The sequence below is a fragment of the Staurois parvus genome, unplaced genomic scaffold (genome assembly GCF_062004578.1).
Source record: "Staurois parvus isolate SC_StPar_1 unplaced genomic scaffold, SC_StPar_1.0 ptg000017l, whole genome shotgun sequence".
Classification (NCBI taxonomy): Eukaryota; Metazoa; Chordata; class Amphibia; order Anura; family Ranidae; genus Staurois; species Staurois parvus.
In genome coordinates, this window is record NW_028317813.1 from 12028753 (window position 1) to 12049235 (window position 20483).

Here is a 20483-nt window from a genome sequence, read left to right on the forward strand (position 1 = left end):
CCTGATGTGTCTTGAGACAGGAAGTGAAGAATGGTCTCCAGTGAGAAGAAAACAGCAAAAATATTTTACTTAAAGCATACAAACACAAAAGAAGCACCAAACCAATGACAAGTTTCCAAGTCACTTTAGTAATTCATAATATGATCACAAATAACAGCCATTATATTTTGGGGTCAACGCACCCTCTCCCGTCCACACGCACACATACACACCTTCACCAGGGCTACAAAATAAACATAAAAAAATGTCTATTTATATACCTATAGTGTTTACACATACACATGAATAAAAGGTCATTTATTATTAAAAAGTAAATGAACTTAAACATGATAATGAGAAAAAGCATATTAGAATGGATAATTGCATAAAATAGACATAAAATCAATAAAATAACCAATAGTATCCATATAGGAACCATAAAAGACACTCTAAAAAGAATTGCACCTGTACATAAAGTGATATTAACCTCCCTGGCGGTATTCCCGAGTGTAGCTCGGGGTAAAGTTTCAGTACCAAAAGCGGTAACCCCGAGCTACACTCGGGCTTACCATGCGGCGTTGCACAGGGATTCCCTACAGCGCTTACCTTGTCCTTCGCTCCCGCGATGCGTCCCCTGCAGCGTCCCCGGCCATCTCCTCCGGCCGATGCCGGCATCTGGCTTCCATGTTCCAGTCCCTGTGACGTCGGGACGTACGGGCGCCGGAACCGGCGGCAAATTTAAAAATTTTAAAAAAATGAAATTTTTTTTAAAACGATTATTTCATAGCAAAACATTCCTGTATCAAAGCATTTCACATACATTTTGTCCCTACTGCTTTGTCCTGTGCCCTGCCTGCATTTTGTCTGTTCTTTCTGCCTGGAAACTTAGAAAACTCCATGGCGTCCAAAAAGCGTCCCTTTAGGTCAAAATCGGTTTTAGACCGGCTAGAGAACAGCGATAGTAAATCAGAACTACTTGCAGAATTGAGTGATAATGATTTGTGGGTAAATTCGTCATCAGACACTGAAAACGATTTTGCGACTTTGCTCAGCGATGTGCGAACTTGGCGCTATATTTCAAATTTCAGTGTTTGGTTTGATTATATTATTGAATTAAATTTATTATTATTATATTATTATTTTTTCTGAATATTTATTAAATTATAATTTATGATTTTGTGTTTCAAGTTTTATCATATCCGGAATGTTTACTAGACTCTTGTTCGGACAGATTTCAGGGAGTTATTCCTAAATTACAGGCCTACAATAAAAAAATACATATTTCCATGCAAAAAAATGGTACCGCTTTCAGCACCCCCAGAGTTAACCGCTTGCAATGGGGGCACCCAGGCAGGCTTGCTTCCGAGCCGCTGCTCTGCGTGTCAATTCACACAGAAGCAGGAGCCAATGGCTCTTGTTGCTGTTTCAGCCAATGAGGAGAGTCCCTGGAAAGCTGTTGCTCACATGCACATTGCTAGATCAAGAGGGGGCTCCGATAAGTATTAGCGGGGCTGGGGGGGGGGGGGCTGCTGCACACAGAAGGTTTTTCACCTTCTTGCATAGAATGCATGAAGGTAACAGACCTTGAGCCTTTACCACCATTTTAATATAACTCTGTAACATAAAATGTTTCAAGCGTAACTCCAGGAAAAAATGTTTTTGGGGTTTTGCTAGGTCCAACTATGTTGTCTCTAAAGCTCTATATATTTGATGTCCATTAAGTCGGTCTGTATATGCAGTAAAGCATGTTTGCTATACTCACTGTGGAACATGAGGGGTTAATTCTCTGCATTGTATAAAAATGTTGTTTGATCCTGTCTTCTATGATCCTCCCCCCCTTCCAGTGCCCCCCCCTCCTCTTATCTCCTGATAGTACATATCATGTGGAGTAACTCTGCACATGCTCAGTTTGGTGTATATTGCTAGAGAGGTTTTTGTTTTTCTTGGGAGAGTGCATGTGATCAGCACAGGGCCAATAAGCAAAATCCAGAGAGAGGTCAGGGGTTCTGCATCCTCCTAGAGCAGAAAGAAAACACCTCCTACAAGCTTTAACCAGTGCTCTGCTGGAAACTGATAGAAGTCACAAGAATGCTATATAGTGCTGATGAGAATAGGTATTTAGGTATGTACTAAAATAATTGCATTTTCATGCTCTGTGTACTGTGGGAGACCAGATATAGTGAATGCAGAGTCCTGGGTTTAGTAATATGTTAAAGGAAGAAGACTGAATAATTAAAGATCTGTTCTAAAAGATAAAACGAATATTTGGACAGCAGTGTGTAAATGTAAATAAACACTGTAAAACTAAACGCATGGGGGTTGATTTACTAAAACTAGAGAGTACACAATTTGGTGCAGCTGTGCGTAGAAACCAGTCAGCTTCCAGGTTTAAGCCCCCAGTCAAATCAAAGCCGATTTTGAAATAGCGCGACTTACCTTGAAGTCGCACGATTTGAAAATCAGGTGATCTGCCGATTTCATTGTGATTTGCAAGACATATGACACAGATGTCTATGCAAATCACAACAACAGTAGTGCATGTACTACTATAGAAATCGGTGTGGCTCTGACCAAGTCAGAACCGCACCAATATGACCGCTCTAATAGCGGACAATAGTGTGCGACTTGGCATATGATTTGCAAGTCGCATGGCATACCAAATCGCACCCAATGTGACCAGAGTCTTATTGTCAAAGCTTAATTGTACAAGCTGAAGTTAGAAGCTGATTGGGTACCATGCACAGCTGCACCAGATTTTGCACTCTCAGGTTTTAGTAAATCAACCCCATAGTATAATGAAGTATGGTGAGTGTTGATGTGCTAAATTATTGTATAATACAAAAAGTATAAAACATGGAGAACTACAAGAAAAATTACATGGTTTTAATAATCTCTTTTAACACCGTTGGGGGACAATGCATTTAGTCTTTAAATCCAAAACAACTCTCATAACCTATTAGCCTGGGTTAACACTGATGCGGTGCGGAATTCGCATTGTTTTCTGTGCGAATTCCGCGCCCCATCAGAATTGCACCTCGTTCATGCGAACCGCTGTGGGTGTGTATGTTAAGTTAACAACACTCCAAAATCAGTCCATTAAATGCGGTGCGATGTGCAGAATCGGATCGCATGGGTGTGAATACCTATGCGATTCGATTCTAGTGCGGACCAAAAAATGGGTCCTGCACCTTTTTGGTGTCAGTGTGGTGCGATTAGAGCCATACAAAATGTATGTCTCCAATCGCACCGTACACAATTTGCATGTTATTTGCACAGGAATGCGGTGCGGTTCCTGTGCAAATCACATGCAATGTACCAAACCGCATATATGTGAACCCATGCTTATACTGTTTTGATTTTAAAAATTCTTCATACACTGTATAGTGTCTTGTAATAAACTGAAATCATTGTGCTGTATCTAAAAGTGTCTTGTGATGCTGTGATGGAGGAACCTAGTACCTATCTCTTGTTCAGCAAGCAGGTTGATTGAGATAAATCTATGCGTGTATGGCTGACATCAGTTCACAGCTTTTGTTTAGGTTCCCAAGCTGCTATCCAAACACTGTCTTTTAACACAAATCATTAAGTGCTCGGTCTCCATCCTATCATTTTCATCTTTCAATCATTACAGTCTAATACTAGCAAATAAAGATAAGTCAACCATTCATTTATTTTATTCCATCACTCATGACACTCAATATTCTTTTAATTTTTTAGCATTTTCTAATTTGCTTATACAATCCCCTTATCACACTCAATATTCTTTTTCACAACTTAATGTTTGTTATTTACATAACGTGTTTCCACCATGTCACTAAACTGAATGCAATCCATTATCATTATTCAAATTCATTTATACTGTCCTATGCATCTCATCTGTTTGTTCATTCACACTATTCTATTTATTTCCTTGTTCATGTATCCCCCTATATATTTGTCTGCAGTCATTCCCTACTTCACTCCTGTCACTCGATTCTATCAATCATCACATTCAATACTCTGTTTTATGATCTATTATTTCTTTTCATTATCTTTCACCACTTATCATACTTTATGCTTCCATTTTATGATTTAATTCTCATTATTTATTTTTGCTATCCACCAATATTAATCTAAGTTATTCACACTGTTCCATGCAGCCTATTATCATCTGTTTGTTCATTCACATTGTTCTAATTTCTCTTCTTTTTCACTTTGTCTCCATGGGTCGCTGTTTGTTTTATCCCTATCCCATTCTCATATTTAGTTACTATTACTTTGTTCACCATTGTCTAACACCGATCTGTATGATCATCTGTTACATTGAGGACCTTCTTGTATTGAACTGTATTGTTACTGTATTGTCTCCCGTTATATTGTAAAGTGCTGAGCAAACTGTTGGCGCTATATAAATCCTGTATAATAATAATAATAATTTTGCTGGTATGTTTTTGGTGATGGACGTCAGCAAAGCTGCACCTCACTCACTGAACTAATGAAACATTCCCTTACAAAGTGAAAATTCTGTTTGCAAAGTGAACAGCCTAGTTGCTTTTAATAAATCAAATCCATTGAATCCACTTAGGCCCTCATACCAATTTCAAAGTATGCTTCATGTTTATTTAATGACAAAACTAATATTGTTTTATTCTCTATGAAAATCACTTTGGCAAGACGTAACCAAGATTTATATTTCCTGCCCCCCCTCCCCAGTTATGGGTATATTACTCAATGTCATTAAAGTACACCTTTTGGACAAAAATAATAAATGCACATTTTTTTTGTAGGTAAAGCAATGTGCATTTATTATTTTTGTTCAAAGGAGCCTGGAAAGCATTGCACCAGCGATCAGTAGATCGATGATGCCATGCAGGTCTCCTGCAGACCTGTCAGAATATGTGGGGCAGCACAGTGGCTAAGTGTTTAGCACTTCTGCCTGGCAGTACTAGGGTTGCCAGTTCAAATCCCAACCATGGCACCACCTGCCTGGAGTTTGCATGTTCTCCCTGTGCCTGATTTGGTTTCCTCCGGGTACTCCGGTTTCCTCCCACACTCCAAAGACATGCTGGTAGGTTAATTGGATCCTGTCTAAATTGGCCCTAGTATGTGTAAGTATGAATGTGAGTTAGGGACCTTAGATTGTACGCCCCTTGAGGGTTAGGGACTGATGTGAATGTACAATATATATGTAAAGCGCTGCGTAAATTGATGGCGCTATATAAGTACCTGAAATAAATAAATATCTTGCTGTATGGGATGTATGGCCAAGTAGATATTCTGACAGGAAGCTTCAATGAACTGCAACTGCGCCTTTCAGTTCATTGGAAAATACAAGGGACTTGAAGTTCATTCATTCATGGAAGTACGTGAATTAATGATGCGACCGTGTGGGCGGAGCCACGCTGTTTTCAAATCTGACGGATAGTACGGGGAAACTTCTCCCCATACTATCTGTCGGGGGGGGAGGGTGCGGGCGCAACTGCAGCTATGGAAACATGGTACATGTTCCACCCTATAAACGGGTGGAACATGTAACATGTTCCCAAAGGTGAACTTATCCTTTAAGCTGATCATTTTCATACTGTTTGCATTCTTCTTGAAAGCAGTCAAACATTTCATAGTTGTCACCATACCTACCCTATATGGAAGATTCACCCTCACCTTATCCACTGACATCTGATCACTGTCCTGGTGACAGGCTGATCTTTCTTGGTTCAGAAATGATCTAGCTTAGTTGATCTACAGTACAGTGTTCTATCAATAGAAAATGTAGGTTATAAACAACCTGTGTTATTCTCCATTTAGAAGGCCTGTATATTTCGATTATAGTCAAAAACCTAAAAACATGCAGTGTAAAAAATGTTCAGGTACAGGGGAAATCACTCTGTATCTCTTTCTTTGCTTCTCTTTCTATTTGCCTCCATTTATGGCACACGTCTGTAATGTTTGTTTTATATTTATATTACAGTCTAACTCTTACTTTTTGTATATTTCCAGTTATTTCCTGAGCACTGAAGACATGCCCAGGAGAAGACATTTGTATAGGTATGAAGCTATAGTTGTCTTCAAATATTGAAGAGCTTTATCAGCCATAAGTTGGCCATATATATATATATATTTGTATATATGTATCACTTATACATTTTTTTTTAGATCAGCCTGTAGGATGAATGAAAAAATCTAGCAGATTTCTACATGCATGCTATACACCACAGATAGACGACTCTCCTGCTGTAATTATTGTATTTTGACAGCCACTCCACTAGCAGTAAATACCTAAACAGCAGCTGCATGTGATTGGATGCAGCCACTGTCTTGCCAACAATTTTCCACCCGGCTGCTTCGATTTTTTTAAACAAGGAATGTCAGGCACGAGGCTGCCAAAAGGGTGACTCACTGAAAATATTGGATATCCACAGTAGATACTATTTATAAGATGGAGGAATTATACCATAGTGAAGAGGATAAAATGAAAAAAAATGTATGTACTTGGGATGGTGTGAATTTAAAACTTTAAATAGATATGTAGAATGGATGGGAGTGTAAACAGAGAGAAAGACAATCTGGGAGACGAAGTAGTGAAGGGATTAGGAAAAGACAAACAAGAAGAGAAGAGACAGTGAGAATACATGTAACATAAAGAACTGAAGGAGAAGAGGAGATAGTGAGGGTGAGGTGGGAAGAGAAGGGGAGAGGGGAGGGATGAGAAGGGAATGTGGAGATAATGTATTAGGGAAAAGAAAGGGAGAAAAATAGGATTTGTTGAATGTTATGGTAATGTTTATGTTTTTTTTTATTTTGTTTGTAAATGAACTAATAAAAATATAATAAATAAAAAAAAGGTCACTCATGGAGAAATTTATGTGCGGTTCAATAGAAACCACCAAAAATGTGAACTGTGCAAGGCCAGCTTAAGAATGGACATTGGGAGGTGACTCCCCAAGCTTTTAGGTGGAATCCAGCTGTTGTGAATGTTACTGTTATTTACAGAAATCAACAATTTCCTGAACAAATAGGAGTTAGTTGTAGGAGGGAAGACTGTATATACAGGAAAAGAAGTGAAGCCACTGATTTCCTGCACATAGAAGTGCTAGAGGAGGGAGTTCGCACAGGTCCAGTCCTTTATCTCTCCCATCTTGTAGATCTGTACTCCAGTACACATACCTCTGGACCCAGTGTTTATGTCACCAGTGAGATATACACTCCAGCAACCAAGCAGATTACTTTTCATTATTCATGCCACAAGCGTGATCTGCTCTCTAGTGCACACACTCACTTGCCAGTGTCCATGCCACCATTAAGATCTGCATTCCAGCATGCATTGCTCACTCTTCAGTATCCATGTCACCCACCAGTGAGATCTGCATTCCTGTACACCAGGTTCACTCCACAGTATCCTTTCAGTCAGATCTGCACTCAAACACACTCAACTCACATCTTGGTAGCCAAGGCACCAGTGTGTTTGCCCTCACATTCATCATGTCATCATCTTTACTAATGTTTGTCTGAACATTCGATCAAAAATCTACTAGTCTATTACCAGCTCCCTGATATCAATACCATCAGCGAAATTTGTACATAAAACATACAGCTCACTCTACGGTGTCCACACCACTTAAGCACACTCCTTAGGTTGTGTCTCCATTGACCTCCTCAACAGCACACATGGCTCTCTCCCCAGTGTCCACATCATCCATGAGATCAGCACTTCAATGCACACAACTCTTTCCATAGTATCCATGCCAACAGTGAGATCTGCACTCCACATAGGTGCAAGCGTCATATGGCTTATCCCAGTCTTGTAGCTGCCACATTTGCTAGTCAGCTTGGCCTGTTGAAGGAAGTGGTAAAATAACACATCTACCGGCAGAATCCGTAGATAATAAAACAATGTTACAGGGATGACTTGGAGAAGCAAAAACTGCTGTGGTAAATTTTTGCAAATTACATTATACATGTAGCGCCCCTTTAGTTAGCCAGAGGGAGCTAGCTAGGTTTTTAGTTAGAAGCTGGATAGCAGCCTGGTATGAGTCACCCTGGGATGAGTCAGCCCTGCTAACTTTAGGTCAGGGCTGAGGGCTCTGCAGATCAGTTCCCTGATACCGAACTGCTCTAGAAGCTTGAGAAGTTTCTAGAAGGCAGTGGGTGGGGATGAGGAGGGGCTGATCTGCATACTCAGGGGACTCTGACCAATCCCCAAGCAGGAGGCTTGTCATGGGGTCAGGGAAGCCCTTAAGTATGGGAAAGCCTGATCAGGACGTGGTCAGTGCTGGGTGGAAGATGATGTGAGAAAGCTGTAGTGTGAAGCCTGGGAGGGGGCCCAGGGAGGGGCCCACCTGCAGATAGGATCTGGAAAGGAGAATCTCTCAGCCTCAATTGCCCCCTGATAGAAGACAGCCTGGGAGGCAGGGAAGAAGCCAGTCCAGCATTAGGCCTGAAGGCAGCCACCAACCCAACAAACTTACAGGAGAAGACTGAGTGAGTAATCCTGCACTCCCTGGGCTGGATAAGGGGAGAGGGCAGTCAGGTGGCAAACCCAACTAGCTCCTCATCTGAGGCTGCTCTACTACAGTGGCAATTTCTGGGTTTCCTTACTCAGGGATTCCCTCAGACAGCTGGGTGAAGAGGAGGATTTATCTGGGGTCTGAGGAGGTACACTAGAAGTGCTGAAGAACTCTTCAAGGAGAGACTGTTTGTCTGTGGACTTATACATAGTTGTTAAGGAGATTTGTCCTCAGGTCCTCAGTTCCCATACATCCGTCAACCCATCCAAGTTCAATACCCCTTGAGAAAACTAAAAAAACAAGCTCAAGGACTATTTACTGTCTTCAATGTGCAAGTGTTGAAGAAAATGTGTGTTGCCTTGCTGTGAACGACAATAAGGGGAACCAAAACTCAGCAACTCCTAGGGGGGTAGTGCTACATACAGTATATGGAATATTTAATTTTGCCCTTATTTTCACTGTAAATTGTTCACAAAAAGCATAAAACTGTTCATAAAAAGCATTGACTTACACACAGCAGTAAAAATGAAAAAAGGAACTCTAGACTCTAGCATAAAAGCACTTACATTAATGTACAGTAGGTCATGCCTTATGCTTTATTCCAGTTGTACAAGTACACATTTTATGTTTCTAATTGTTTTTAAAAATTAATTATGTTTTGGTATAAAGCATTGTAACGGAACTGGGCCCAGACCGCACTTGGGTATTTTCCGTTATACTCCAGCTTCCCTGTCCGAACACAAATCCCCAGACACCACCCGCTGATCATGCATGAAATAGACAGCACCAGACTCTTCTAAAGACAGGAAGTCAACTGCTTTATTTTAACACAAACACAAGATATATACATTTAAGGGAACAACCCACCTGCCTGCATATGGACACAGGGCGTGGCAAACCAAATCTAGCAACCAGAGACATCAGCAGACACCCCCCACCAAGCCAATACACAAACACATACAACCCATAATAGTTTGCTCCCAAGCCAGACACACAATAGAACAATGGGACAAGCACATGGCATTAAACAATGAACAACCCCCACACCCCACCAAACCAAGACACACAATATTAGGACAGATCACGCTGCACCCCTAACAGGCACAGGGTGCCTACACATAAGAGGAACATGAAGAGCTAATACAGGGGTCCCCCCACCCCCAAAAGTCACTCCCGTCACATATCTCCTCTTTTGGCAGGAGACTAACGCAGGAGTAAATCCCAGACGGATGGACTCCGAAGTTAGTCTGTACTCCCAATCCCCCAATGCCAGCACCCACACAGTACCCCAAACAAATTGTCCCACACAAAGTATTACTCACCCAGCCAACCTCTGCCTCTCCCGTAAAACATACCCGCCGCTGGGGAGAAGTACGGACTGGTCCTTCTCCCTGAAGTCCTCTCAGCCGCTGGGGAGAAGACAGGGTGGCTGGGCTGACTCTGCCATGCTGTTGGGGATCTGGGCCGACTGCCCAGCATCCCTGGGGTATCCAGGTGGCGACTGTAGTCTCCTCCACTTTGACTTGATGGACCTCCCCCAGTGTTTGCAAAGTAAGACTGACATCCTCTTGTCCCAATGCCAGACCCTTTTCTAGGGTTGTGTCAGTGGAGACCGAAGTCCCATCCACGGACATCAGCTCAAGCTGCCGTTGTGAGGTGCCGATTGCATCCTCTTCCTGTAGCTCCTGCGGTGCTGATTGTTGTGGGCAGAGGTCAACCACGCCATGCCCTGATGCCAGCTCTTCTGCGGGGGGTGTGCCGGCTGGTTCCTCCTCAGCAGAAAAGTCAATCAAATCCCCAGTCTCTGGAACTGGTGTCTGGGGATAGGGGTTCACCATCTCCTGTCCGTGGAACTCAGAAGATGTTACCAGTGCTGGGCAGAGTTCAGTAATGTTTGGCTCTGTTGCCAGCTTTTCTGCTGGTTCCTCCTCAGCAGAGAAGTCTATCAAATCCCCAGTCTCTGGAATTTCCACTGCCGATTCTTGGGCATGCTGCCGAACATGTTTTAGCAGTTGCCGGTATGCCTTTTCCAGATGCAGTTCTTTCTTCAGCAGGTATTCCAGATCTGGTTCAAGCTCTGAGACCCCTGTGAGACCAAACATAGCCTCTCTGCCTTCTCGCAACTCCTCCAGGGTAGGTTCTCCTTCATCACCAAACACAAAATGATCTATAAGGCTCTCCCACAGCAATCCATGCCCACCAAAGTCATGTCTCTCAGGAGAGCACTCTGTTGACACCCCTAAATATTCCTGCTCTGCGTACCATTGCAAAGCCCAATATCAGTTGTCCAGCTCTATCTCCTGCTGGACCAGTTGTCCAACTCAGTCACCCATTGCTCCTGGGGTCGCTTTCCCAGGAATGGCATCTGTAAATTCCGAGGGTCCCTGGCCCTTTCCCCTGGGGTTGGATAACACTTGCCTTTATCCATACCAGCGGCCTGAAGGGCTCCTCTCCAAAGCACCTCCCAAATCCGCTGCCTGAGCTCCAGGTACTGATCCGTAGACACAGTCCTGGGGTATGTTGCAAGAACAGTCTGCAGGAGCCCTGGGAACTCTGATGCCAGGTCCATATCTCCACTGGGGTGACTGACGTCTCCTTTCCTGACCTTGAATCCCGGTGGTGGTTTGGACGTGTTCACAGCTTGGAAGCATAATCCCACCGCTGCCACCAATGTAAAGGAACCAGACCCAGACCCAGACTGCACTTGGGTATTTTCCGTTATACTCCAGCTTCCCTGTCCGAACACAAATCCCCGAACACCACCCGCTGATCATGCAGGAAATAGACAGCACCAGACTCTTCTAAAAACAGGAAGTCATCTGCTTTATTTTAACACAAACACAAGATATATACATTCAAGGGAACAACCCACCTCCCTGCATATGGACACAGGGCGTGGCAAAAAAAATAGGTAAGAGCGTATTTATAAAAGCAGTAAAGGTGACATTCACCAACTGCAGATGAATTTTCCTGGTGCATGTGTTTTAAATAACAGCAGCTGATTCACTTGAATGTTTGGTGAATGTCACATTCTCTGCTTTATAAACACGTTCCTTAGTGTATACTAAGGCTTAATAAGAAATTACAAAGGAACATTTTTATTTAAAGCCCCACTCCTGAACTGTTTTTCTTTTCCTAATGACAATTATTTTTAAATAGTAAATAAGACCTCATACAAAATAATTTCATCTTTTTTTTAAAAGTCATCATACAATGAAGCTAAGCAATGGAGCTCTTGTCTGACTCCAAATAAAGTAAAATAAACCAGTTTGGGTATCATTTTAATATTCCTCTCTGAATACAGTGTGGAGACTTCAGGAGTACTAAACCGAACTTGTGTGACCTGTGACCTCATTCCAGACTGCCATTTTGTGGATGTGGAATTCAGCCCTAGAGGTGGCTACTTCATCTTGTTCTGCAAAGGTAAATACAATGAAATGGACAAGAAAGGGGCTCAATTAGTAGTGCTACACTCATGGGGTAGAAACTGAGCTGAGCTAGTATAATGACTTGTACAGAGAAAACTATCTCTGTCTACAGCAGTGGTTCTCAACCTTCCTAATGCCGCGACCCTTTAATACAGTTCCTCATGTTGTGGTGACCCTCAACCATAAAATTATTTTCGTTGCTACTTCATAACTGTAATTTTGCTATTATTATGAATCATAATGTAAATATCTGATATGCAGGATATATTTTCATTGTTATAAATTGAACATAATTAAAGTATTGTGATTAATCACAAAAACAATATGTAATTATATATTGTGAAATATTTTTATCACCCCGCTAAAAATACATCTGCCTCCAATAATGATGATTACCCCACTCCCCTCTATAATGACCTATCACCCCCATCAAAATACATCTGCCCCCTAATAATTACCCCATCCCCCTCTATAATGATCTATCACCCCCATAAAAATACATCTGTCCCCAATAATGATGATTAGCCCCCTCCTCTATAATGATCTATCACCCCCATAAAAATACATCTGCCCCAATAATGATTACCCCCCCCAAATAATCTGCCCCTCATCCCTATAAAAATGCCCCCCCAAATGATAGTTTGTCTGCCCTTCTCCCCCTCTATAATAATGTATCACCCCCATAAATTATATATCTGCCCCCCATAATAATTTATCTGGGGCGGGGTACAATGAGAGCCCCTCCCACTGCACGATGGGGTAGGCACTAACCGGGATCTGCTCCGATCTTGTTGGGTGATCCGGACATGACATCGGCCACGTTCAGGCAGTTCATGGGGACGGTTGGTCGGGTCATTCAGGGCGGGAAACTTCGGAATGATCGGAGCGGCGGGAGATCTCCGCACAAATCCTGTGCTTCAAACAGCTGCGCGCGTTCTGGCACAAAACCCGACCAATCAGGGACGGACCGGTCTACCAATCAGCAAAGGAAGAGGGAGTTAAATCCCCCTACCTGAAGAGGGGGGCGTGCCCAGGTGTGATTGACACGTGTCTTGTCAGCGGTGTCTCGGTTCCTAAGACCATTGGAAATATGTGTTTTCTGATGGTCTTAGGCGACCTCTGTGAAAGGGTCGTTCGACCCCCAAAGGGGTCGCGACCCACAGGTTGAGAACCGCTGGTCTAGAGGTTGCTATATAGGATTGTGACATCATACACTATATTGTCAAAAGTATTGGGACACCCCTACAAATCATTGGATTCAGGTGTTCCAATCACCTCCATGGTCACAGGTGTATAAAATCGAGCACCTAGGCATGCAGACTGCTTCTACAGAATTTGTGAAAGAATGGGTCGCTCTCAGGAGCTCAGCGAATTCAAGCGTGGTACCATGATAGGTTGCCACGTGTGCAATAAGTCTATCCATGAAATTTCCTTGCTACTAAATATTCCACAGTCAACTGTTAGTGGGCTTATAACAAAGTGTAAGCAACTGGGAACAACAGCGACTCAGCCACAAAGTGGTAGGCCGTGACAGAGTGGGGTCAACGCATGCTGAAGCGCAAAGTGCGCAGAAGTCACCAACTGTCTACCGAGTCAATAGCTAAAGACCTCCAAACTTCGTGGGGCCTTCAGATTAGCACAACAAAAGTGCGTAGAGAGCTTCATGAAATGGGTTTCCATGGCTGAGCAGCTGCATCCAAGCCTTACATCACTAAGTGCAATGCAAAGCATCAGATGCAGTGGTGTAAAGCACACTGCCACTGGACTCTAGAGCAGTAGAAATGTGTTCTCTTGAGTGATGAATCACGCTTCTTTGTCTGGCAATCTGATGTATGTGTCTGGGTTTGGTTGTTGCTAGGAGAACGGTACTTGCCGGACTGCATTGTGCCAAGTGTAAAGTTTGGTGGAGGGGGGATTATGGTGTGGGGTTGTTTTTCAAGGGTTGGGCTTGGCCCCTTAGTTCCAGTGAAGGGAACTCTTAAGGCACCAGCATACCAGGACATTTTGGACAATTTCATGCTCCCAACTTTGTGGGAGCAGTTTTGGGATGGTCCCTTACTGTTCCAACATGACTGCGCACCAGTGCACAAAGCAATGTGCAAAATTAACCAACTAAACCCCAAGTTATGCAATTCCACCATATACAATAATGTGCATAACCCTTGGTCGCCAAGAAGTCCCTTCCCCCCAGGAAGTCCGATAAATAGTAAATATCTCAGCATCTGATTGAATGAAAAGGCCTCAATCAGTACCCCCACGTGACTTCTTAATTCTCCAAAACTTGCAAGGGGAACAGGCTGTAAACAATTGGGGTCCTCTTCAACCAATGTCACTCGGATCTCTCCCGTCACAATATATAAATCAAAACGAACAGGCAGCCATCGTGTAAAATATCAAGGTATTAAGAATTTATTAAATGAAAAGCTCTTACAATTGTAGTATGTACATCAACGTTGGTACAAATTCAAAGAACATCACTTTATGAAACATTTCATCATTACAACTTTGTCAAAGTCGTAACGACAAAATGTTTCAGAAAAGTGATGTCAGATGCAAAGCCGGAAGTTGTGCGGTGGCCATTTTGGAAGAGCAATTATTATGTGCTTAGTGATCTACATATATGCGAGGGAGGCACTTTGTTTCTAATTATGTCCTGTTTTTATTGGCCCCATTTTTGGGAGTATGTTTGTATTATGAGTCCTTTAAAGAATATATGACTCCTTTATGTCAATATATGGCTATATGTATTTTACTGTGTGATCTCTTACTGCGCCCAAAGAATCCAATACTTTTGACGTACTTAGTGTCTGGCTTTTTTTCCTTCTGTTTTCAGTAGGATTTGGCACTAGGAAGCTTTTTTATTTATATAATATATATGGGTGAATGGATTGGTATACCTGTGTGAATGAGGCCTTACTGTTATATACCTCTTCTCAAAACTGAAACAAAGAATGCACTGTATTATATATTTTACAGGTCCAGGAATTCCTCAGATTTCTGTACATTCAACCAACAATCCTAAGGGTGAGTGGCCTTGATGAGATAATATTAAAAAATGCATATAGAAGAAAATCTTGCAGCTGCACGCATCAACCCAGTACCGTTTTTTAGAGCTGACGGTTGGCTCTCTTGTACAAGCAATCAGAGCGGCTAACTAGCAGTTCAATTGCTTGTACAAGCTGCGGGAGGGGATATCCCCCCGCAGGAAACCCCCGGGAGACCCAAGTGACTAGCCGACACAACCACTGGCTGCACAGACAGCCGAACAAAGTCAGGATCGGCTTTGATCTGCTCTCCCTTACAGCAATGACCTGACATAATTTCCGTTTTACATGAATCTTCTTGTTTTGAATGCTTTCAAGTGCAGAGGAGGGATTTGGGGTCTTATACCTCCAGATACCTCCATAAAGAGTACCCATCACATATCTATTGCTGTCACAAGGGATGTTTACACTAGTGACAGCAATAAAAGTGATAAAAAAGTTAAAGTGACTGTGTAAAAATAAAAAAAAAAATTTAATAATAAAAAAATGTAAAGTACCCCTGTCCGCGCATGTTGGCACGCAAATGCAAACGCACGCGTCAGACCTGCAGGCACTCAGTGATCATCCCACACATGTGAGAAATTGCTGCGCATGACAGATCATGGGCTGTAATTCTAGCACTAGACCTCCTCTGTAAATCTAAAGTGGTATCCTGTAAAGGCTACCTGAATAGTAAAATTTGACGTTTGTCGCCATTGCACGGGCATACGCAGTTTTAAAGCATGACATGTTTGGTATCTATTTACTTGGTGTAGCATTATCTGTTATATTTTACAAAAAAATTGGGTTATGTGTTGTGTTAGTTTAGTTTATTTTTGCATATATGTTGCATATTACTGTTTTTATTCTTGTTTTTCATCTTTAAAGTAGACTCTGTGACAGAAGCACTGCCACTATTAATTCTTTCTGTTTTATGCTTATATGCTTCATCCACAAGCTTGCCCTTAACATATTACAATGTCAGTTCATCATTTGGACATGCATCAAGTTCTGTGACAAGCGTTTCATAACTTTCTGGTAAACCACTAAGTAATATTGCTACTACATGAATATCTTTTATATCTTCTCCTATACCTCTCAACCATTTCTAAGGTGTGCCTTATGTAATCCTGCATATCCTGGCCTTTCATCAGCCTGTTTTGGTACAGCTTTCTAATCAAATACAGTTTATTGCTGAGATTAGCTATTTCATGCACCTTTTGTAATGCTTCCCACATTTCTTTAGCAATGTAACTTACATACTATTTATGTATGATTTGAGCATCTTCTATGTTAAGAGAGATTGTGCTCTGAGCTTTCTAATTTTTCTTTATCCACTCATCTAAATGGTGCCCTGGCCTTACTTCATTTATACATTTCCACATACCTTCTCTTATTAGCAGCATTTTCATCTTGAATTTTCAAGACTGGTAGTTCTGGTTTGTCAGATTTGCAAATGAAAGTTTTGTTGCAGTTGTGTTACTAGCCATTTTCTGTTATTCTGTTGCAGTCTTCTTTCTTTTGCTGTATCTTGCACTCATTTGCTGTAGTCAGCTATGACTGGGTGTTTGGGCCCAAAACTTCTTAGAGATTCTGTATATAGCCCTACAGAACAGACAGTGCACAGTCCATGTGTGTTTATCTGCTGCTTCTTTGTAAACAGGAAACTTTAGAGTAGGGAAAAAACATAGAGTTTAACTATAGATGTGGCTACAAACTTATAAACTCTGCCATCTACTGATTGAAGAATATATCCCTATGGAATACTGATGTAGCTGTTGTACAAAATACATGAACACTATTCCAACATATAGAAGGGGTCTCTGAGACCGGAAATTTATTTGAAGGGTTCCTCTGTGTTGAAAATGTTGAGAAAGGCTGGTCTATATAGCCAGCAGTTGGAATAATTGATCTACAGCCCTCCTTGATGGAAGTGATTTAATTATTGCACCAAGATGTATGGGGTCTAAAGCATATGCAAACTTGAAATAAACTTTTTTTTTTTTGCAGAGGAAACTACTGTATATTTACTCTTTATCTCCATAGAATATGCAAATGAAAAACATAAAGTTAATAAAAATAATAATAATGTTTACTGCAATCCTTATATACTTTATAAATAATGTATTATAGATCTTTGTAAATTTTTTATTTAATTTGTTGCACTAACCATAATTGTTTATTGTTTAGCGCATTAAAGTCCCAGGGCAACCTGAATCCTTTAAATTATGCAAAGTTTTGAAAATTAGATGCCAGCCTGCAGCTATTGGGCCTGTAAGCATTAGTTGTTGATGATGTCACTAGGGTTGTAGTAACAGAAATGGCGCTTGCCGTCAAATGCAGTAGAGATTATTGCGATTGATTATTGTGATTATATAATCTGCATGAGGTTTGTGTTGCTATATAAATACAGTGCCACATAGCTGCACCCATACATTTAGGAATGATATCCAGAATAAATTGCTGTGCCTTCAGATTTGCCACTTGATCCCCAGTGCTCTGATGTGCATATAAGAAGGTCCCCATTCACATCTGTGTAGAACGCTGACTGTCCTATATACGATGCTTATTTAGGTTGACACATAAATGCACCTCTATGTAGGCCATTGAAATGCATGTCAGTGTTGACCTGCATAATGCATTTCAGTGTTGACCTGCATCTTATGTGCATTTCAGCCTACACTCATATTTCCAGCTGTGACATATCTAAAGATGTGGGTACCCACCAATATTTCTGATCCATTTTATTATTACATAAAATTACAGTAGGTTCAGTATAAATCTGGCTACGATCAAAATGGTTTTCTTGTTATACTGTATGTATGGGATTTTCTTGTTACAGTTATCAATAAACGTAAATATAACTTAAAAATCAAACTGGTTTTCGCAGCATGTAATTAGTTGAGTGAGAGAGACTGGGGACACGAGAGGGAAGTGATTCTGTGAAGTAATAACTGTTTTCTGTAACAGATGAGTTTGATGATGTTAAGTTCCTGCACTTACTGTCCCATTTATGGAGGCCTGTCCTCACTTTGCTTGACAGGGAACCACTTGGAATTCCACAGGCAAAGCTTTAAATGTACATTTACTGTTATTACCGATACCAGTATAAATGTACCAATATTGATAAAGATATATGCCAGTGCTACCAAACCCCACAGAAATTCCTATGCAGATATCAGCTTTCTGCCAGCAGACATAGGCTATAGAATGCCCATCACCTGTAACTTACATGGTTGGGGAGCCTGATGTGAAGAGAGGGTGTCCTCTTACCACTCCCGCTCGAGACCCCGATAGGGTAGACAGAAGGTATCGAGCTAGGAGGGGCATGAGTGCCTGACGGGTCTGCGGTGACAGCTGACAGGTGATGACCTGGAAGACCAGGATGCAGGTCGGTTGCGGATGCAGGTGAGCAGGTGCAGCAGCAGGAAGGTATAGCAGAAGTATGGACAACCGTGGCAGCTGGCAGCCAGAGATAGTCACAGGCAGGGGAGGTACAAGCGTCAGACAAGCCGGGTCAGGATCAATCAGATGGATCAGGTACAGAGGAGCAGGCAAGCGGATAGTCAAGAGATGAGTTGGGTTGCTGCAGGCAGAGTTCGATCGTAGTCAGGTCAAATCAGGTAGATAACAGGAGTCAGGATACAAGCACAGAACGTAATAGACCAGAAGGCACCATTCTAAGTGCAGCAGGGGTTTAAATAGCCCACTTGTGCACGCCGGCGCATGCATGCATGCGCACTCGCACTACGCACGCATCCGCGGCACGGCTGACGGGTACCCAGCATTGGCGAATAGATGTGCGCCGACGCGAAGCTTCTTTACCTTGACATCACACCCTTCTCCTGTACAGTACATTGGCATAATAATTGGTTGTTCAGTTACCAATCACTGTCACATAGGAATGTGGTAAAGGGGCTTTTCTCCCAATACCCCAGAAATTAGGTGAGAATGCAATAACGTTTGCAGAAGTCTTTTCCTTTTAATACAGGTACAGTTAGGATTTACTATGTTTAGTAAACAGCTCTTGGTTCATAGTGATATGTGTATTGCTATCACAGGTTTATTTTAACCACTTTCTGCCAACCTGGCACATATATGCCACCTCTTGGCAGGTGGTCCTGAATGCTGAACAGCCAAATTTATGCAGCCCTAGGTAAACACGCATGCTCCCAGCACAGTAACGAATGAGTACCGAAAACCTTCCGATGCATACTTGACAATCACAGCGGTCACATGATTGGAATGCCCGTCTCCACCTCCCCGCATTTAGATCCTCTTAAATGACTGGAAGGTGGTGGCAAAAAGGGGTTAAAGGTATTCACAGAGGTTGATTTACTAAGGATTAATTAGGCTGTTCACTTTTCAAGGAAATTTGCACTGCGCATGGGAACTTTCCCCAGTGCTTAGTGAATGCGGTGAAATCTCACTTTGCAAAGAATAACCGATCACGTGCAAGGAGAATTTAAAAGAAAAAAACATTCTGCATGCACATAATCAGATGATGAAAGTCATCAGAGCTTCAACTCATTCACTAAGCTCTAGGGATAATTCTCTTGAAAAGTGTAATGTCACTTACAAAGTGAACAGTCTATCTTGCCTTTAGTAAATCAACCCCATAGTCAATACTGTGCCCATGTTTTTAGCTGGATCAGGTGATGAACTTGTGTATAAGACAAGATCCTGAACTCACTGGCTGGCTTCTAACTTGAGGAACAATTGTTTGGGCTTGTTGTTCCTCTGAAACACCACCTCAGGCTAGTACCTCATATGGCTCACAGTGGTCTAGGTCCTTAGCCCCACACATGGCTCTGCATGTTGTCTCTATAATTCAATCCAAAATATAACAAAAATCACCATTACAAAATTAAGTAAACAGTCATATCCATAATTGTTTTGTTCTTGTACAATGCATAACTTGTCTGGATATGTGTTTTTTTTATGTAGACCTGCATATGGTATGCTCAAGTTACAAAATGTTTAATGTTTCAGACTTCTTATCGATTGAAGAAAACCAAGTCTTGAAAACATATCTCAGCTCAAAAGACATGCCAGAGACAATGTACAGGACTGTTCAAATTGATGGCTATGGTAAGTTTGACTCTAGATTGGTAAGTAGTGCATACAGTGTGTGACTTCACCACATTTGTGTGCAGACATTGTGGGGAAGAGATGTGGAAGCTGGAAGTTGCCAACAGCTACAGCTGGAGGAAGAGCAGCACAGAAATGTAGAGCTTTATTGATAGACTAGCATATTTTGAAAATGTACACCTCATGGTAAGGAACAATTAGCTAATCTCAAGGTGAAAATATCTGAATTAAAAATATTAATTAGCACATTCATATCGTTGTTCATATCGTCGTCACTCAAGTGCATCATATAATATTAACTTCATATCGCAAAATATTTGAAACACAGTTCTCAGTAATGTACAGCATTTTATTTATTTTGCCAGACCTCTCCCTCCATCTGACTCTTCCATCAGGCTACCAGGATGCTGAGTATCCTTTGGTTCTCTGGCTGTAAGTAATAAGTAACAATTTATGCACTATAAACTGTATTCAATGAG

At 41.7% G+C, this 20483-nt stretch overlaps 1 protein-coding gene across 4 annotated transcripts in view; it reads left to right on the forward strand.

Moving 5' to 3' along the window:
* Window positions 1-20483, forward strand: part of LOC149473310 (inactive dipeptidyl peptidase 10-like) — a 243126-nt gene that overhangs the window by 175926 nt on the left and 46717 nt on the right. For all 4 annotated transcript variants that reach the window (XR_016313081.1, XR_016313082.1, XM_089679770.1 and 1 more), the window contains exons 15-19: window positions 5956-6003; window positions 11767-11885; window positions 14867-14914; window positions 19906-20004; window positions 20370-20436. Coding sequence is in view for 2 of the 4 variants with exons in the window: in XM_089679770.1 (XP_089535896.1) it covers window positions 5956-6003; window positions 11767-11885; window positions 14867-14914; window positions 19906-20004; window positions 20370-20436 (381 nt within the window). In the remaining 2 variants the exon portion in view is untranslated. The remainder of the gene's footprint in view (window positions 1-5955; window positions 6004-11766; window positions 11886-14866; window positions 14915-19905; window positions 20005-20369; window positions 20437-20483) is intronic.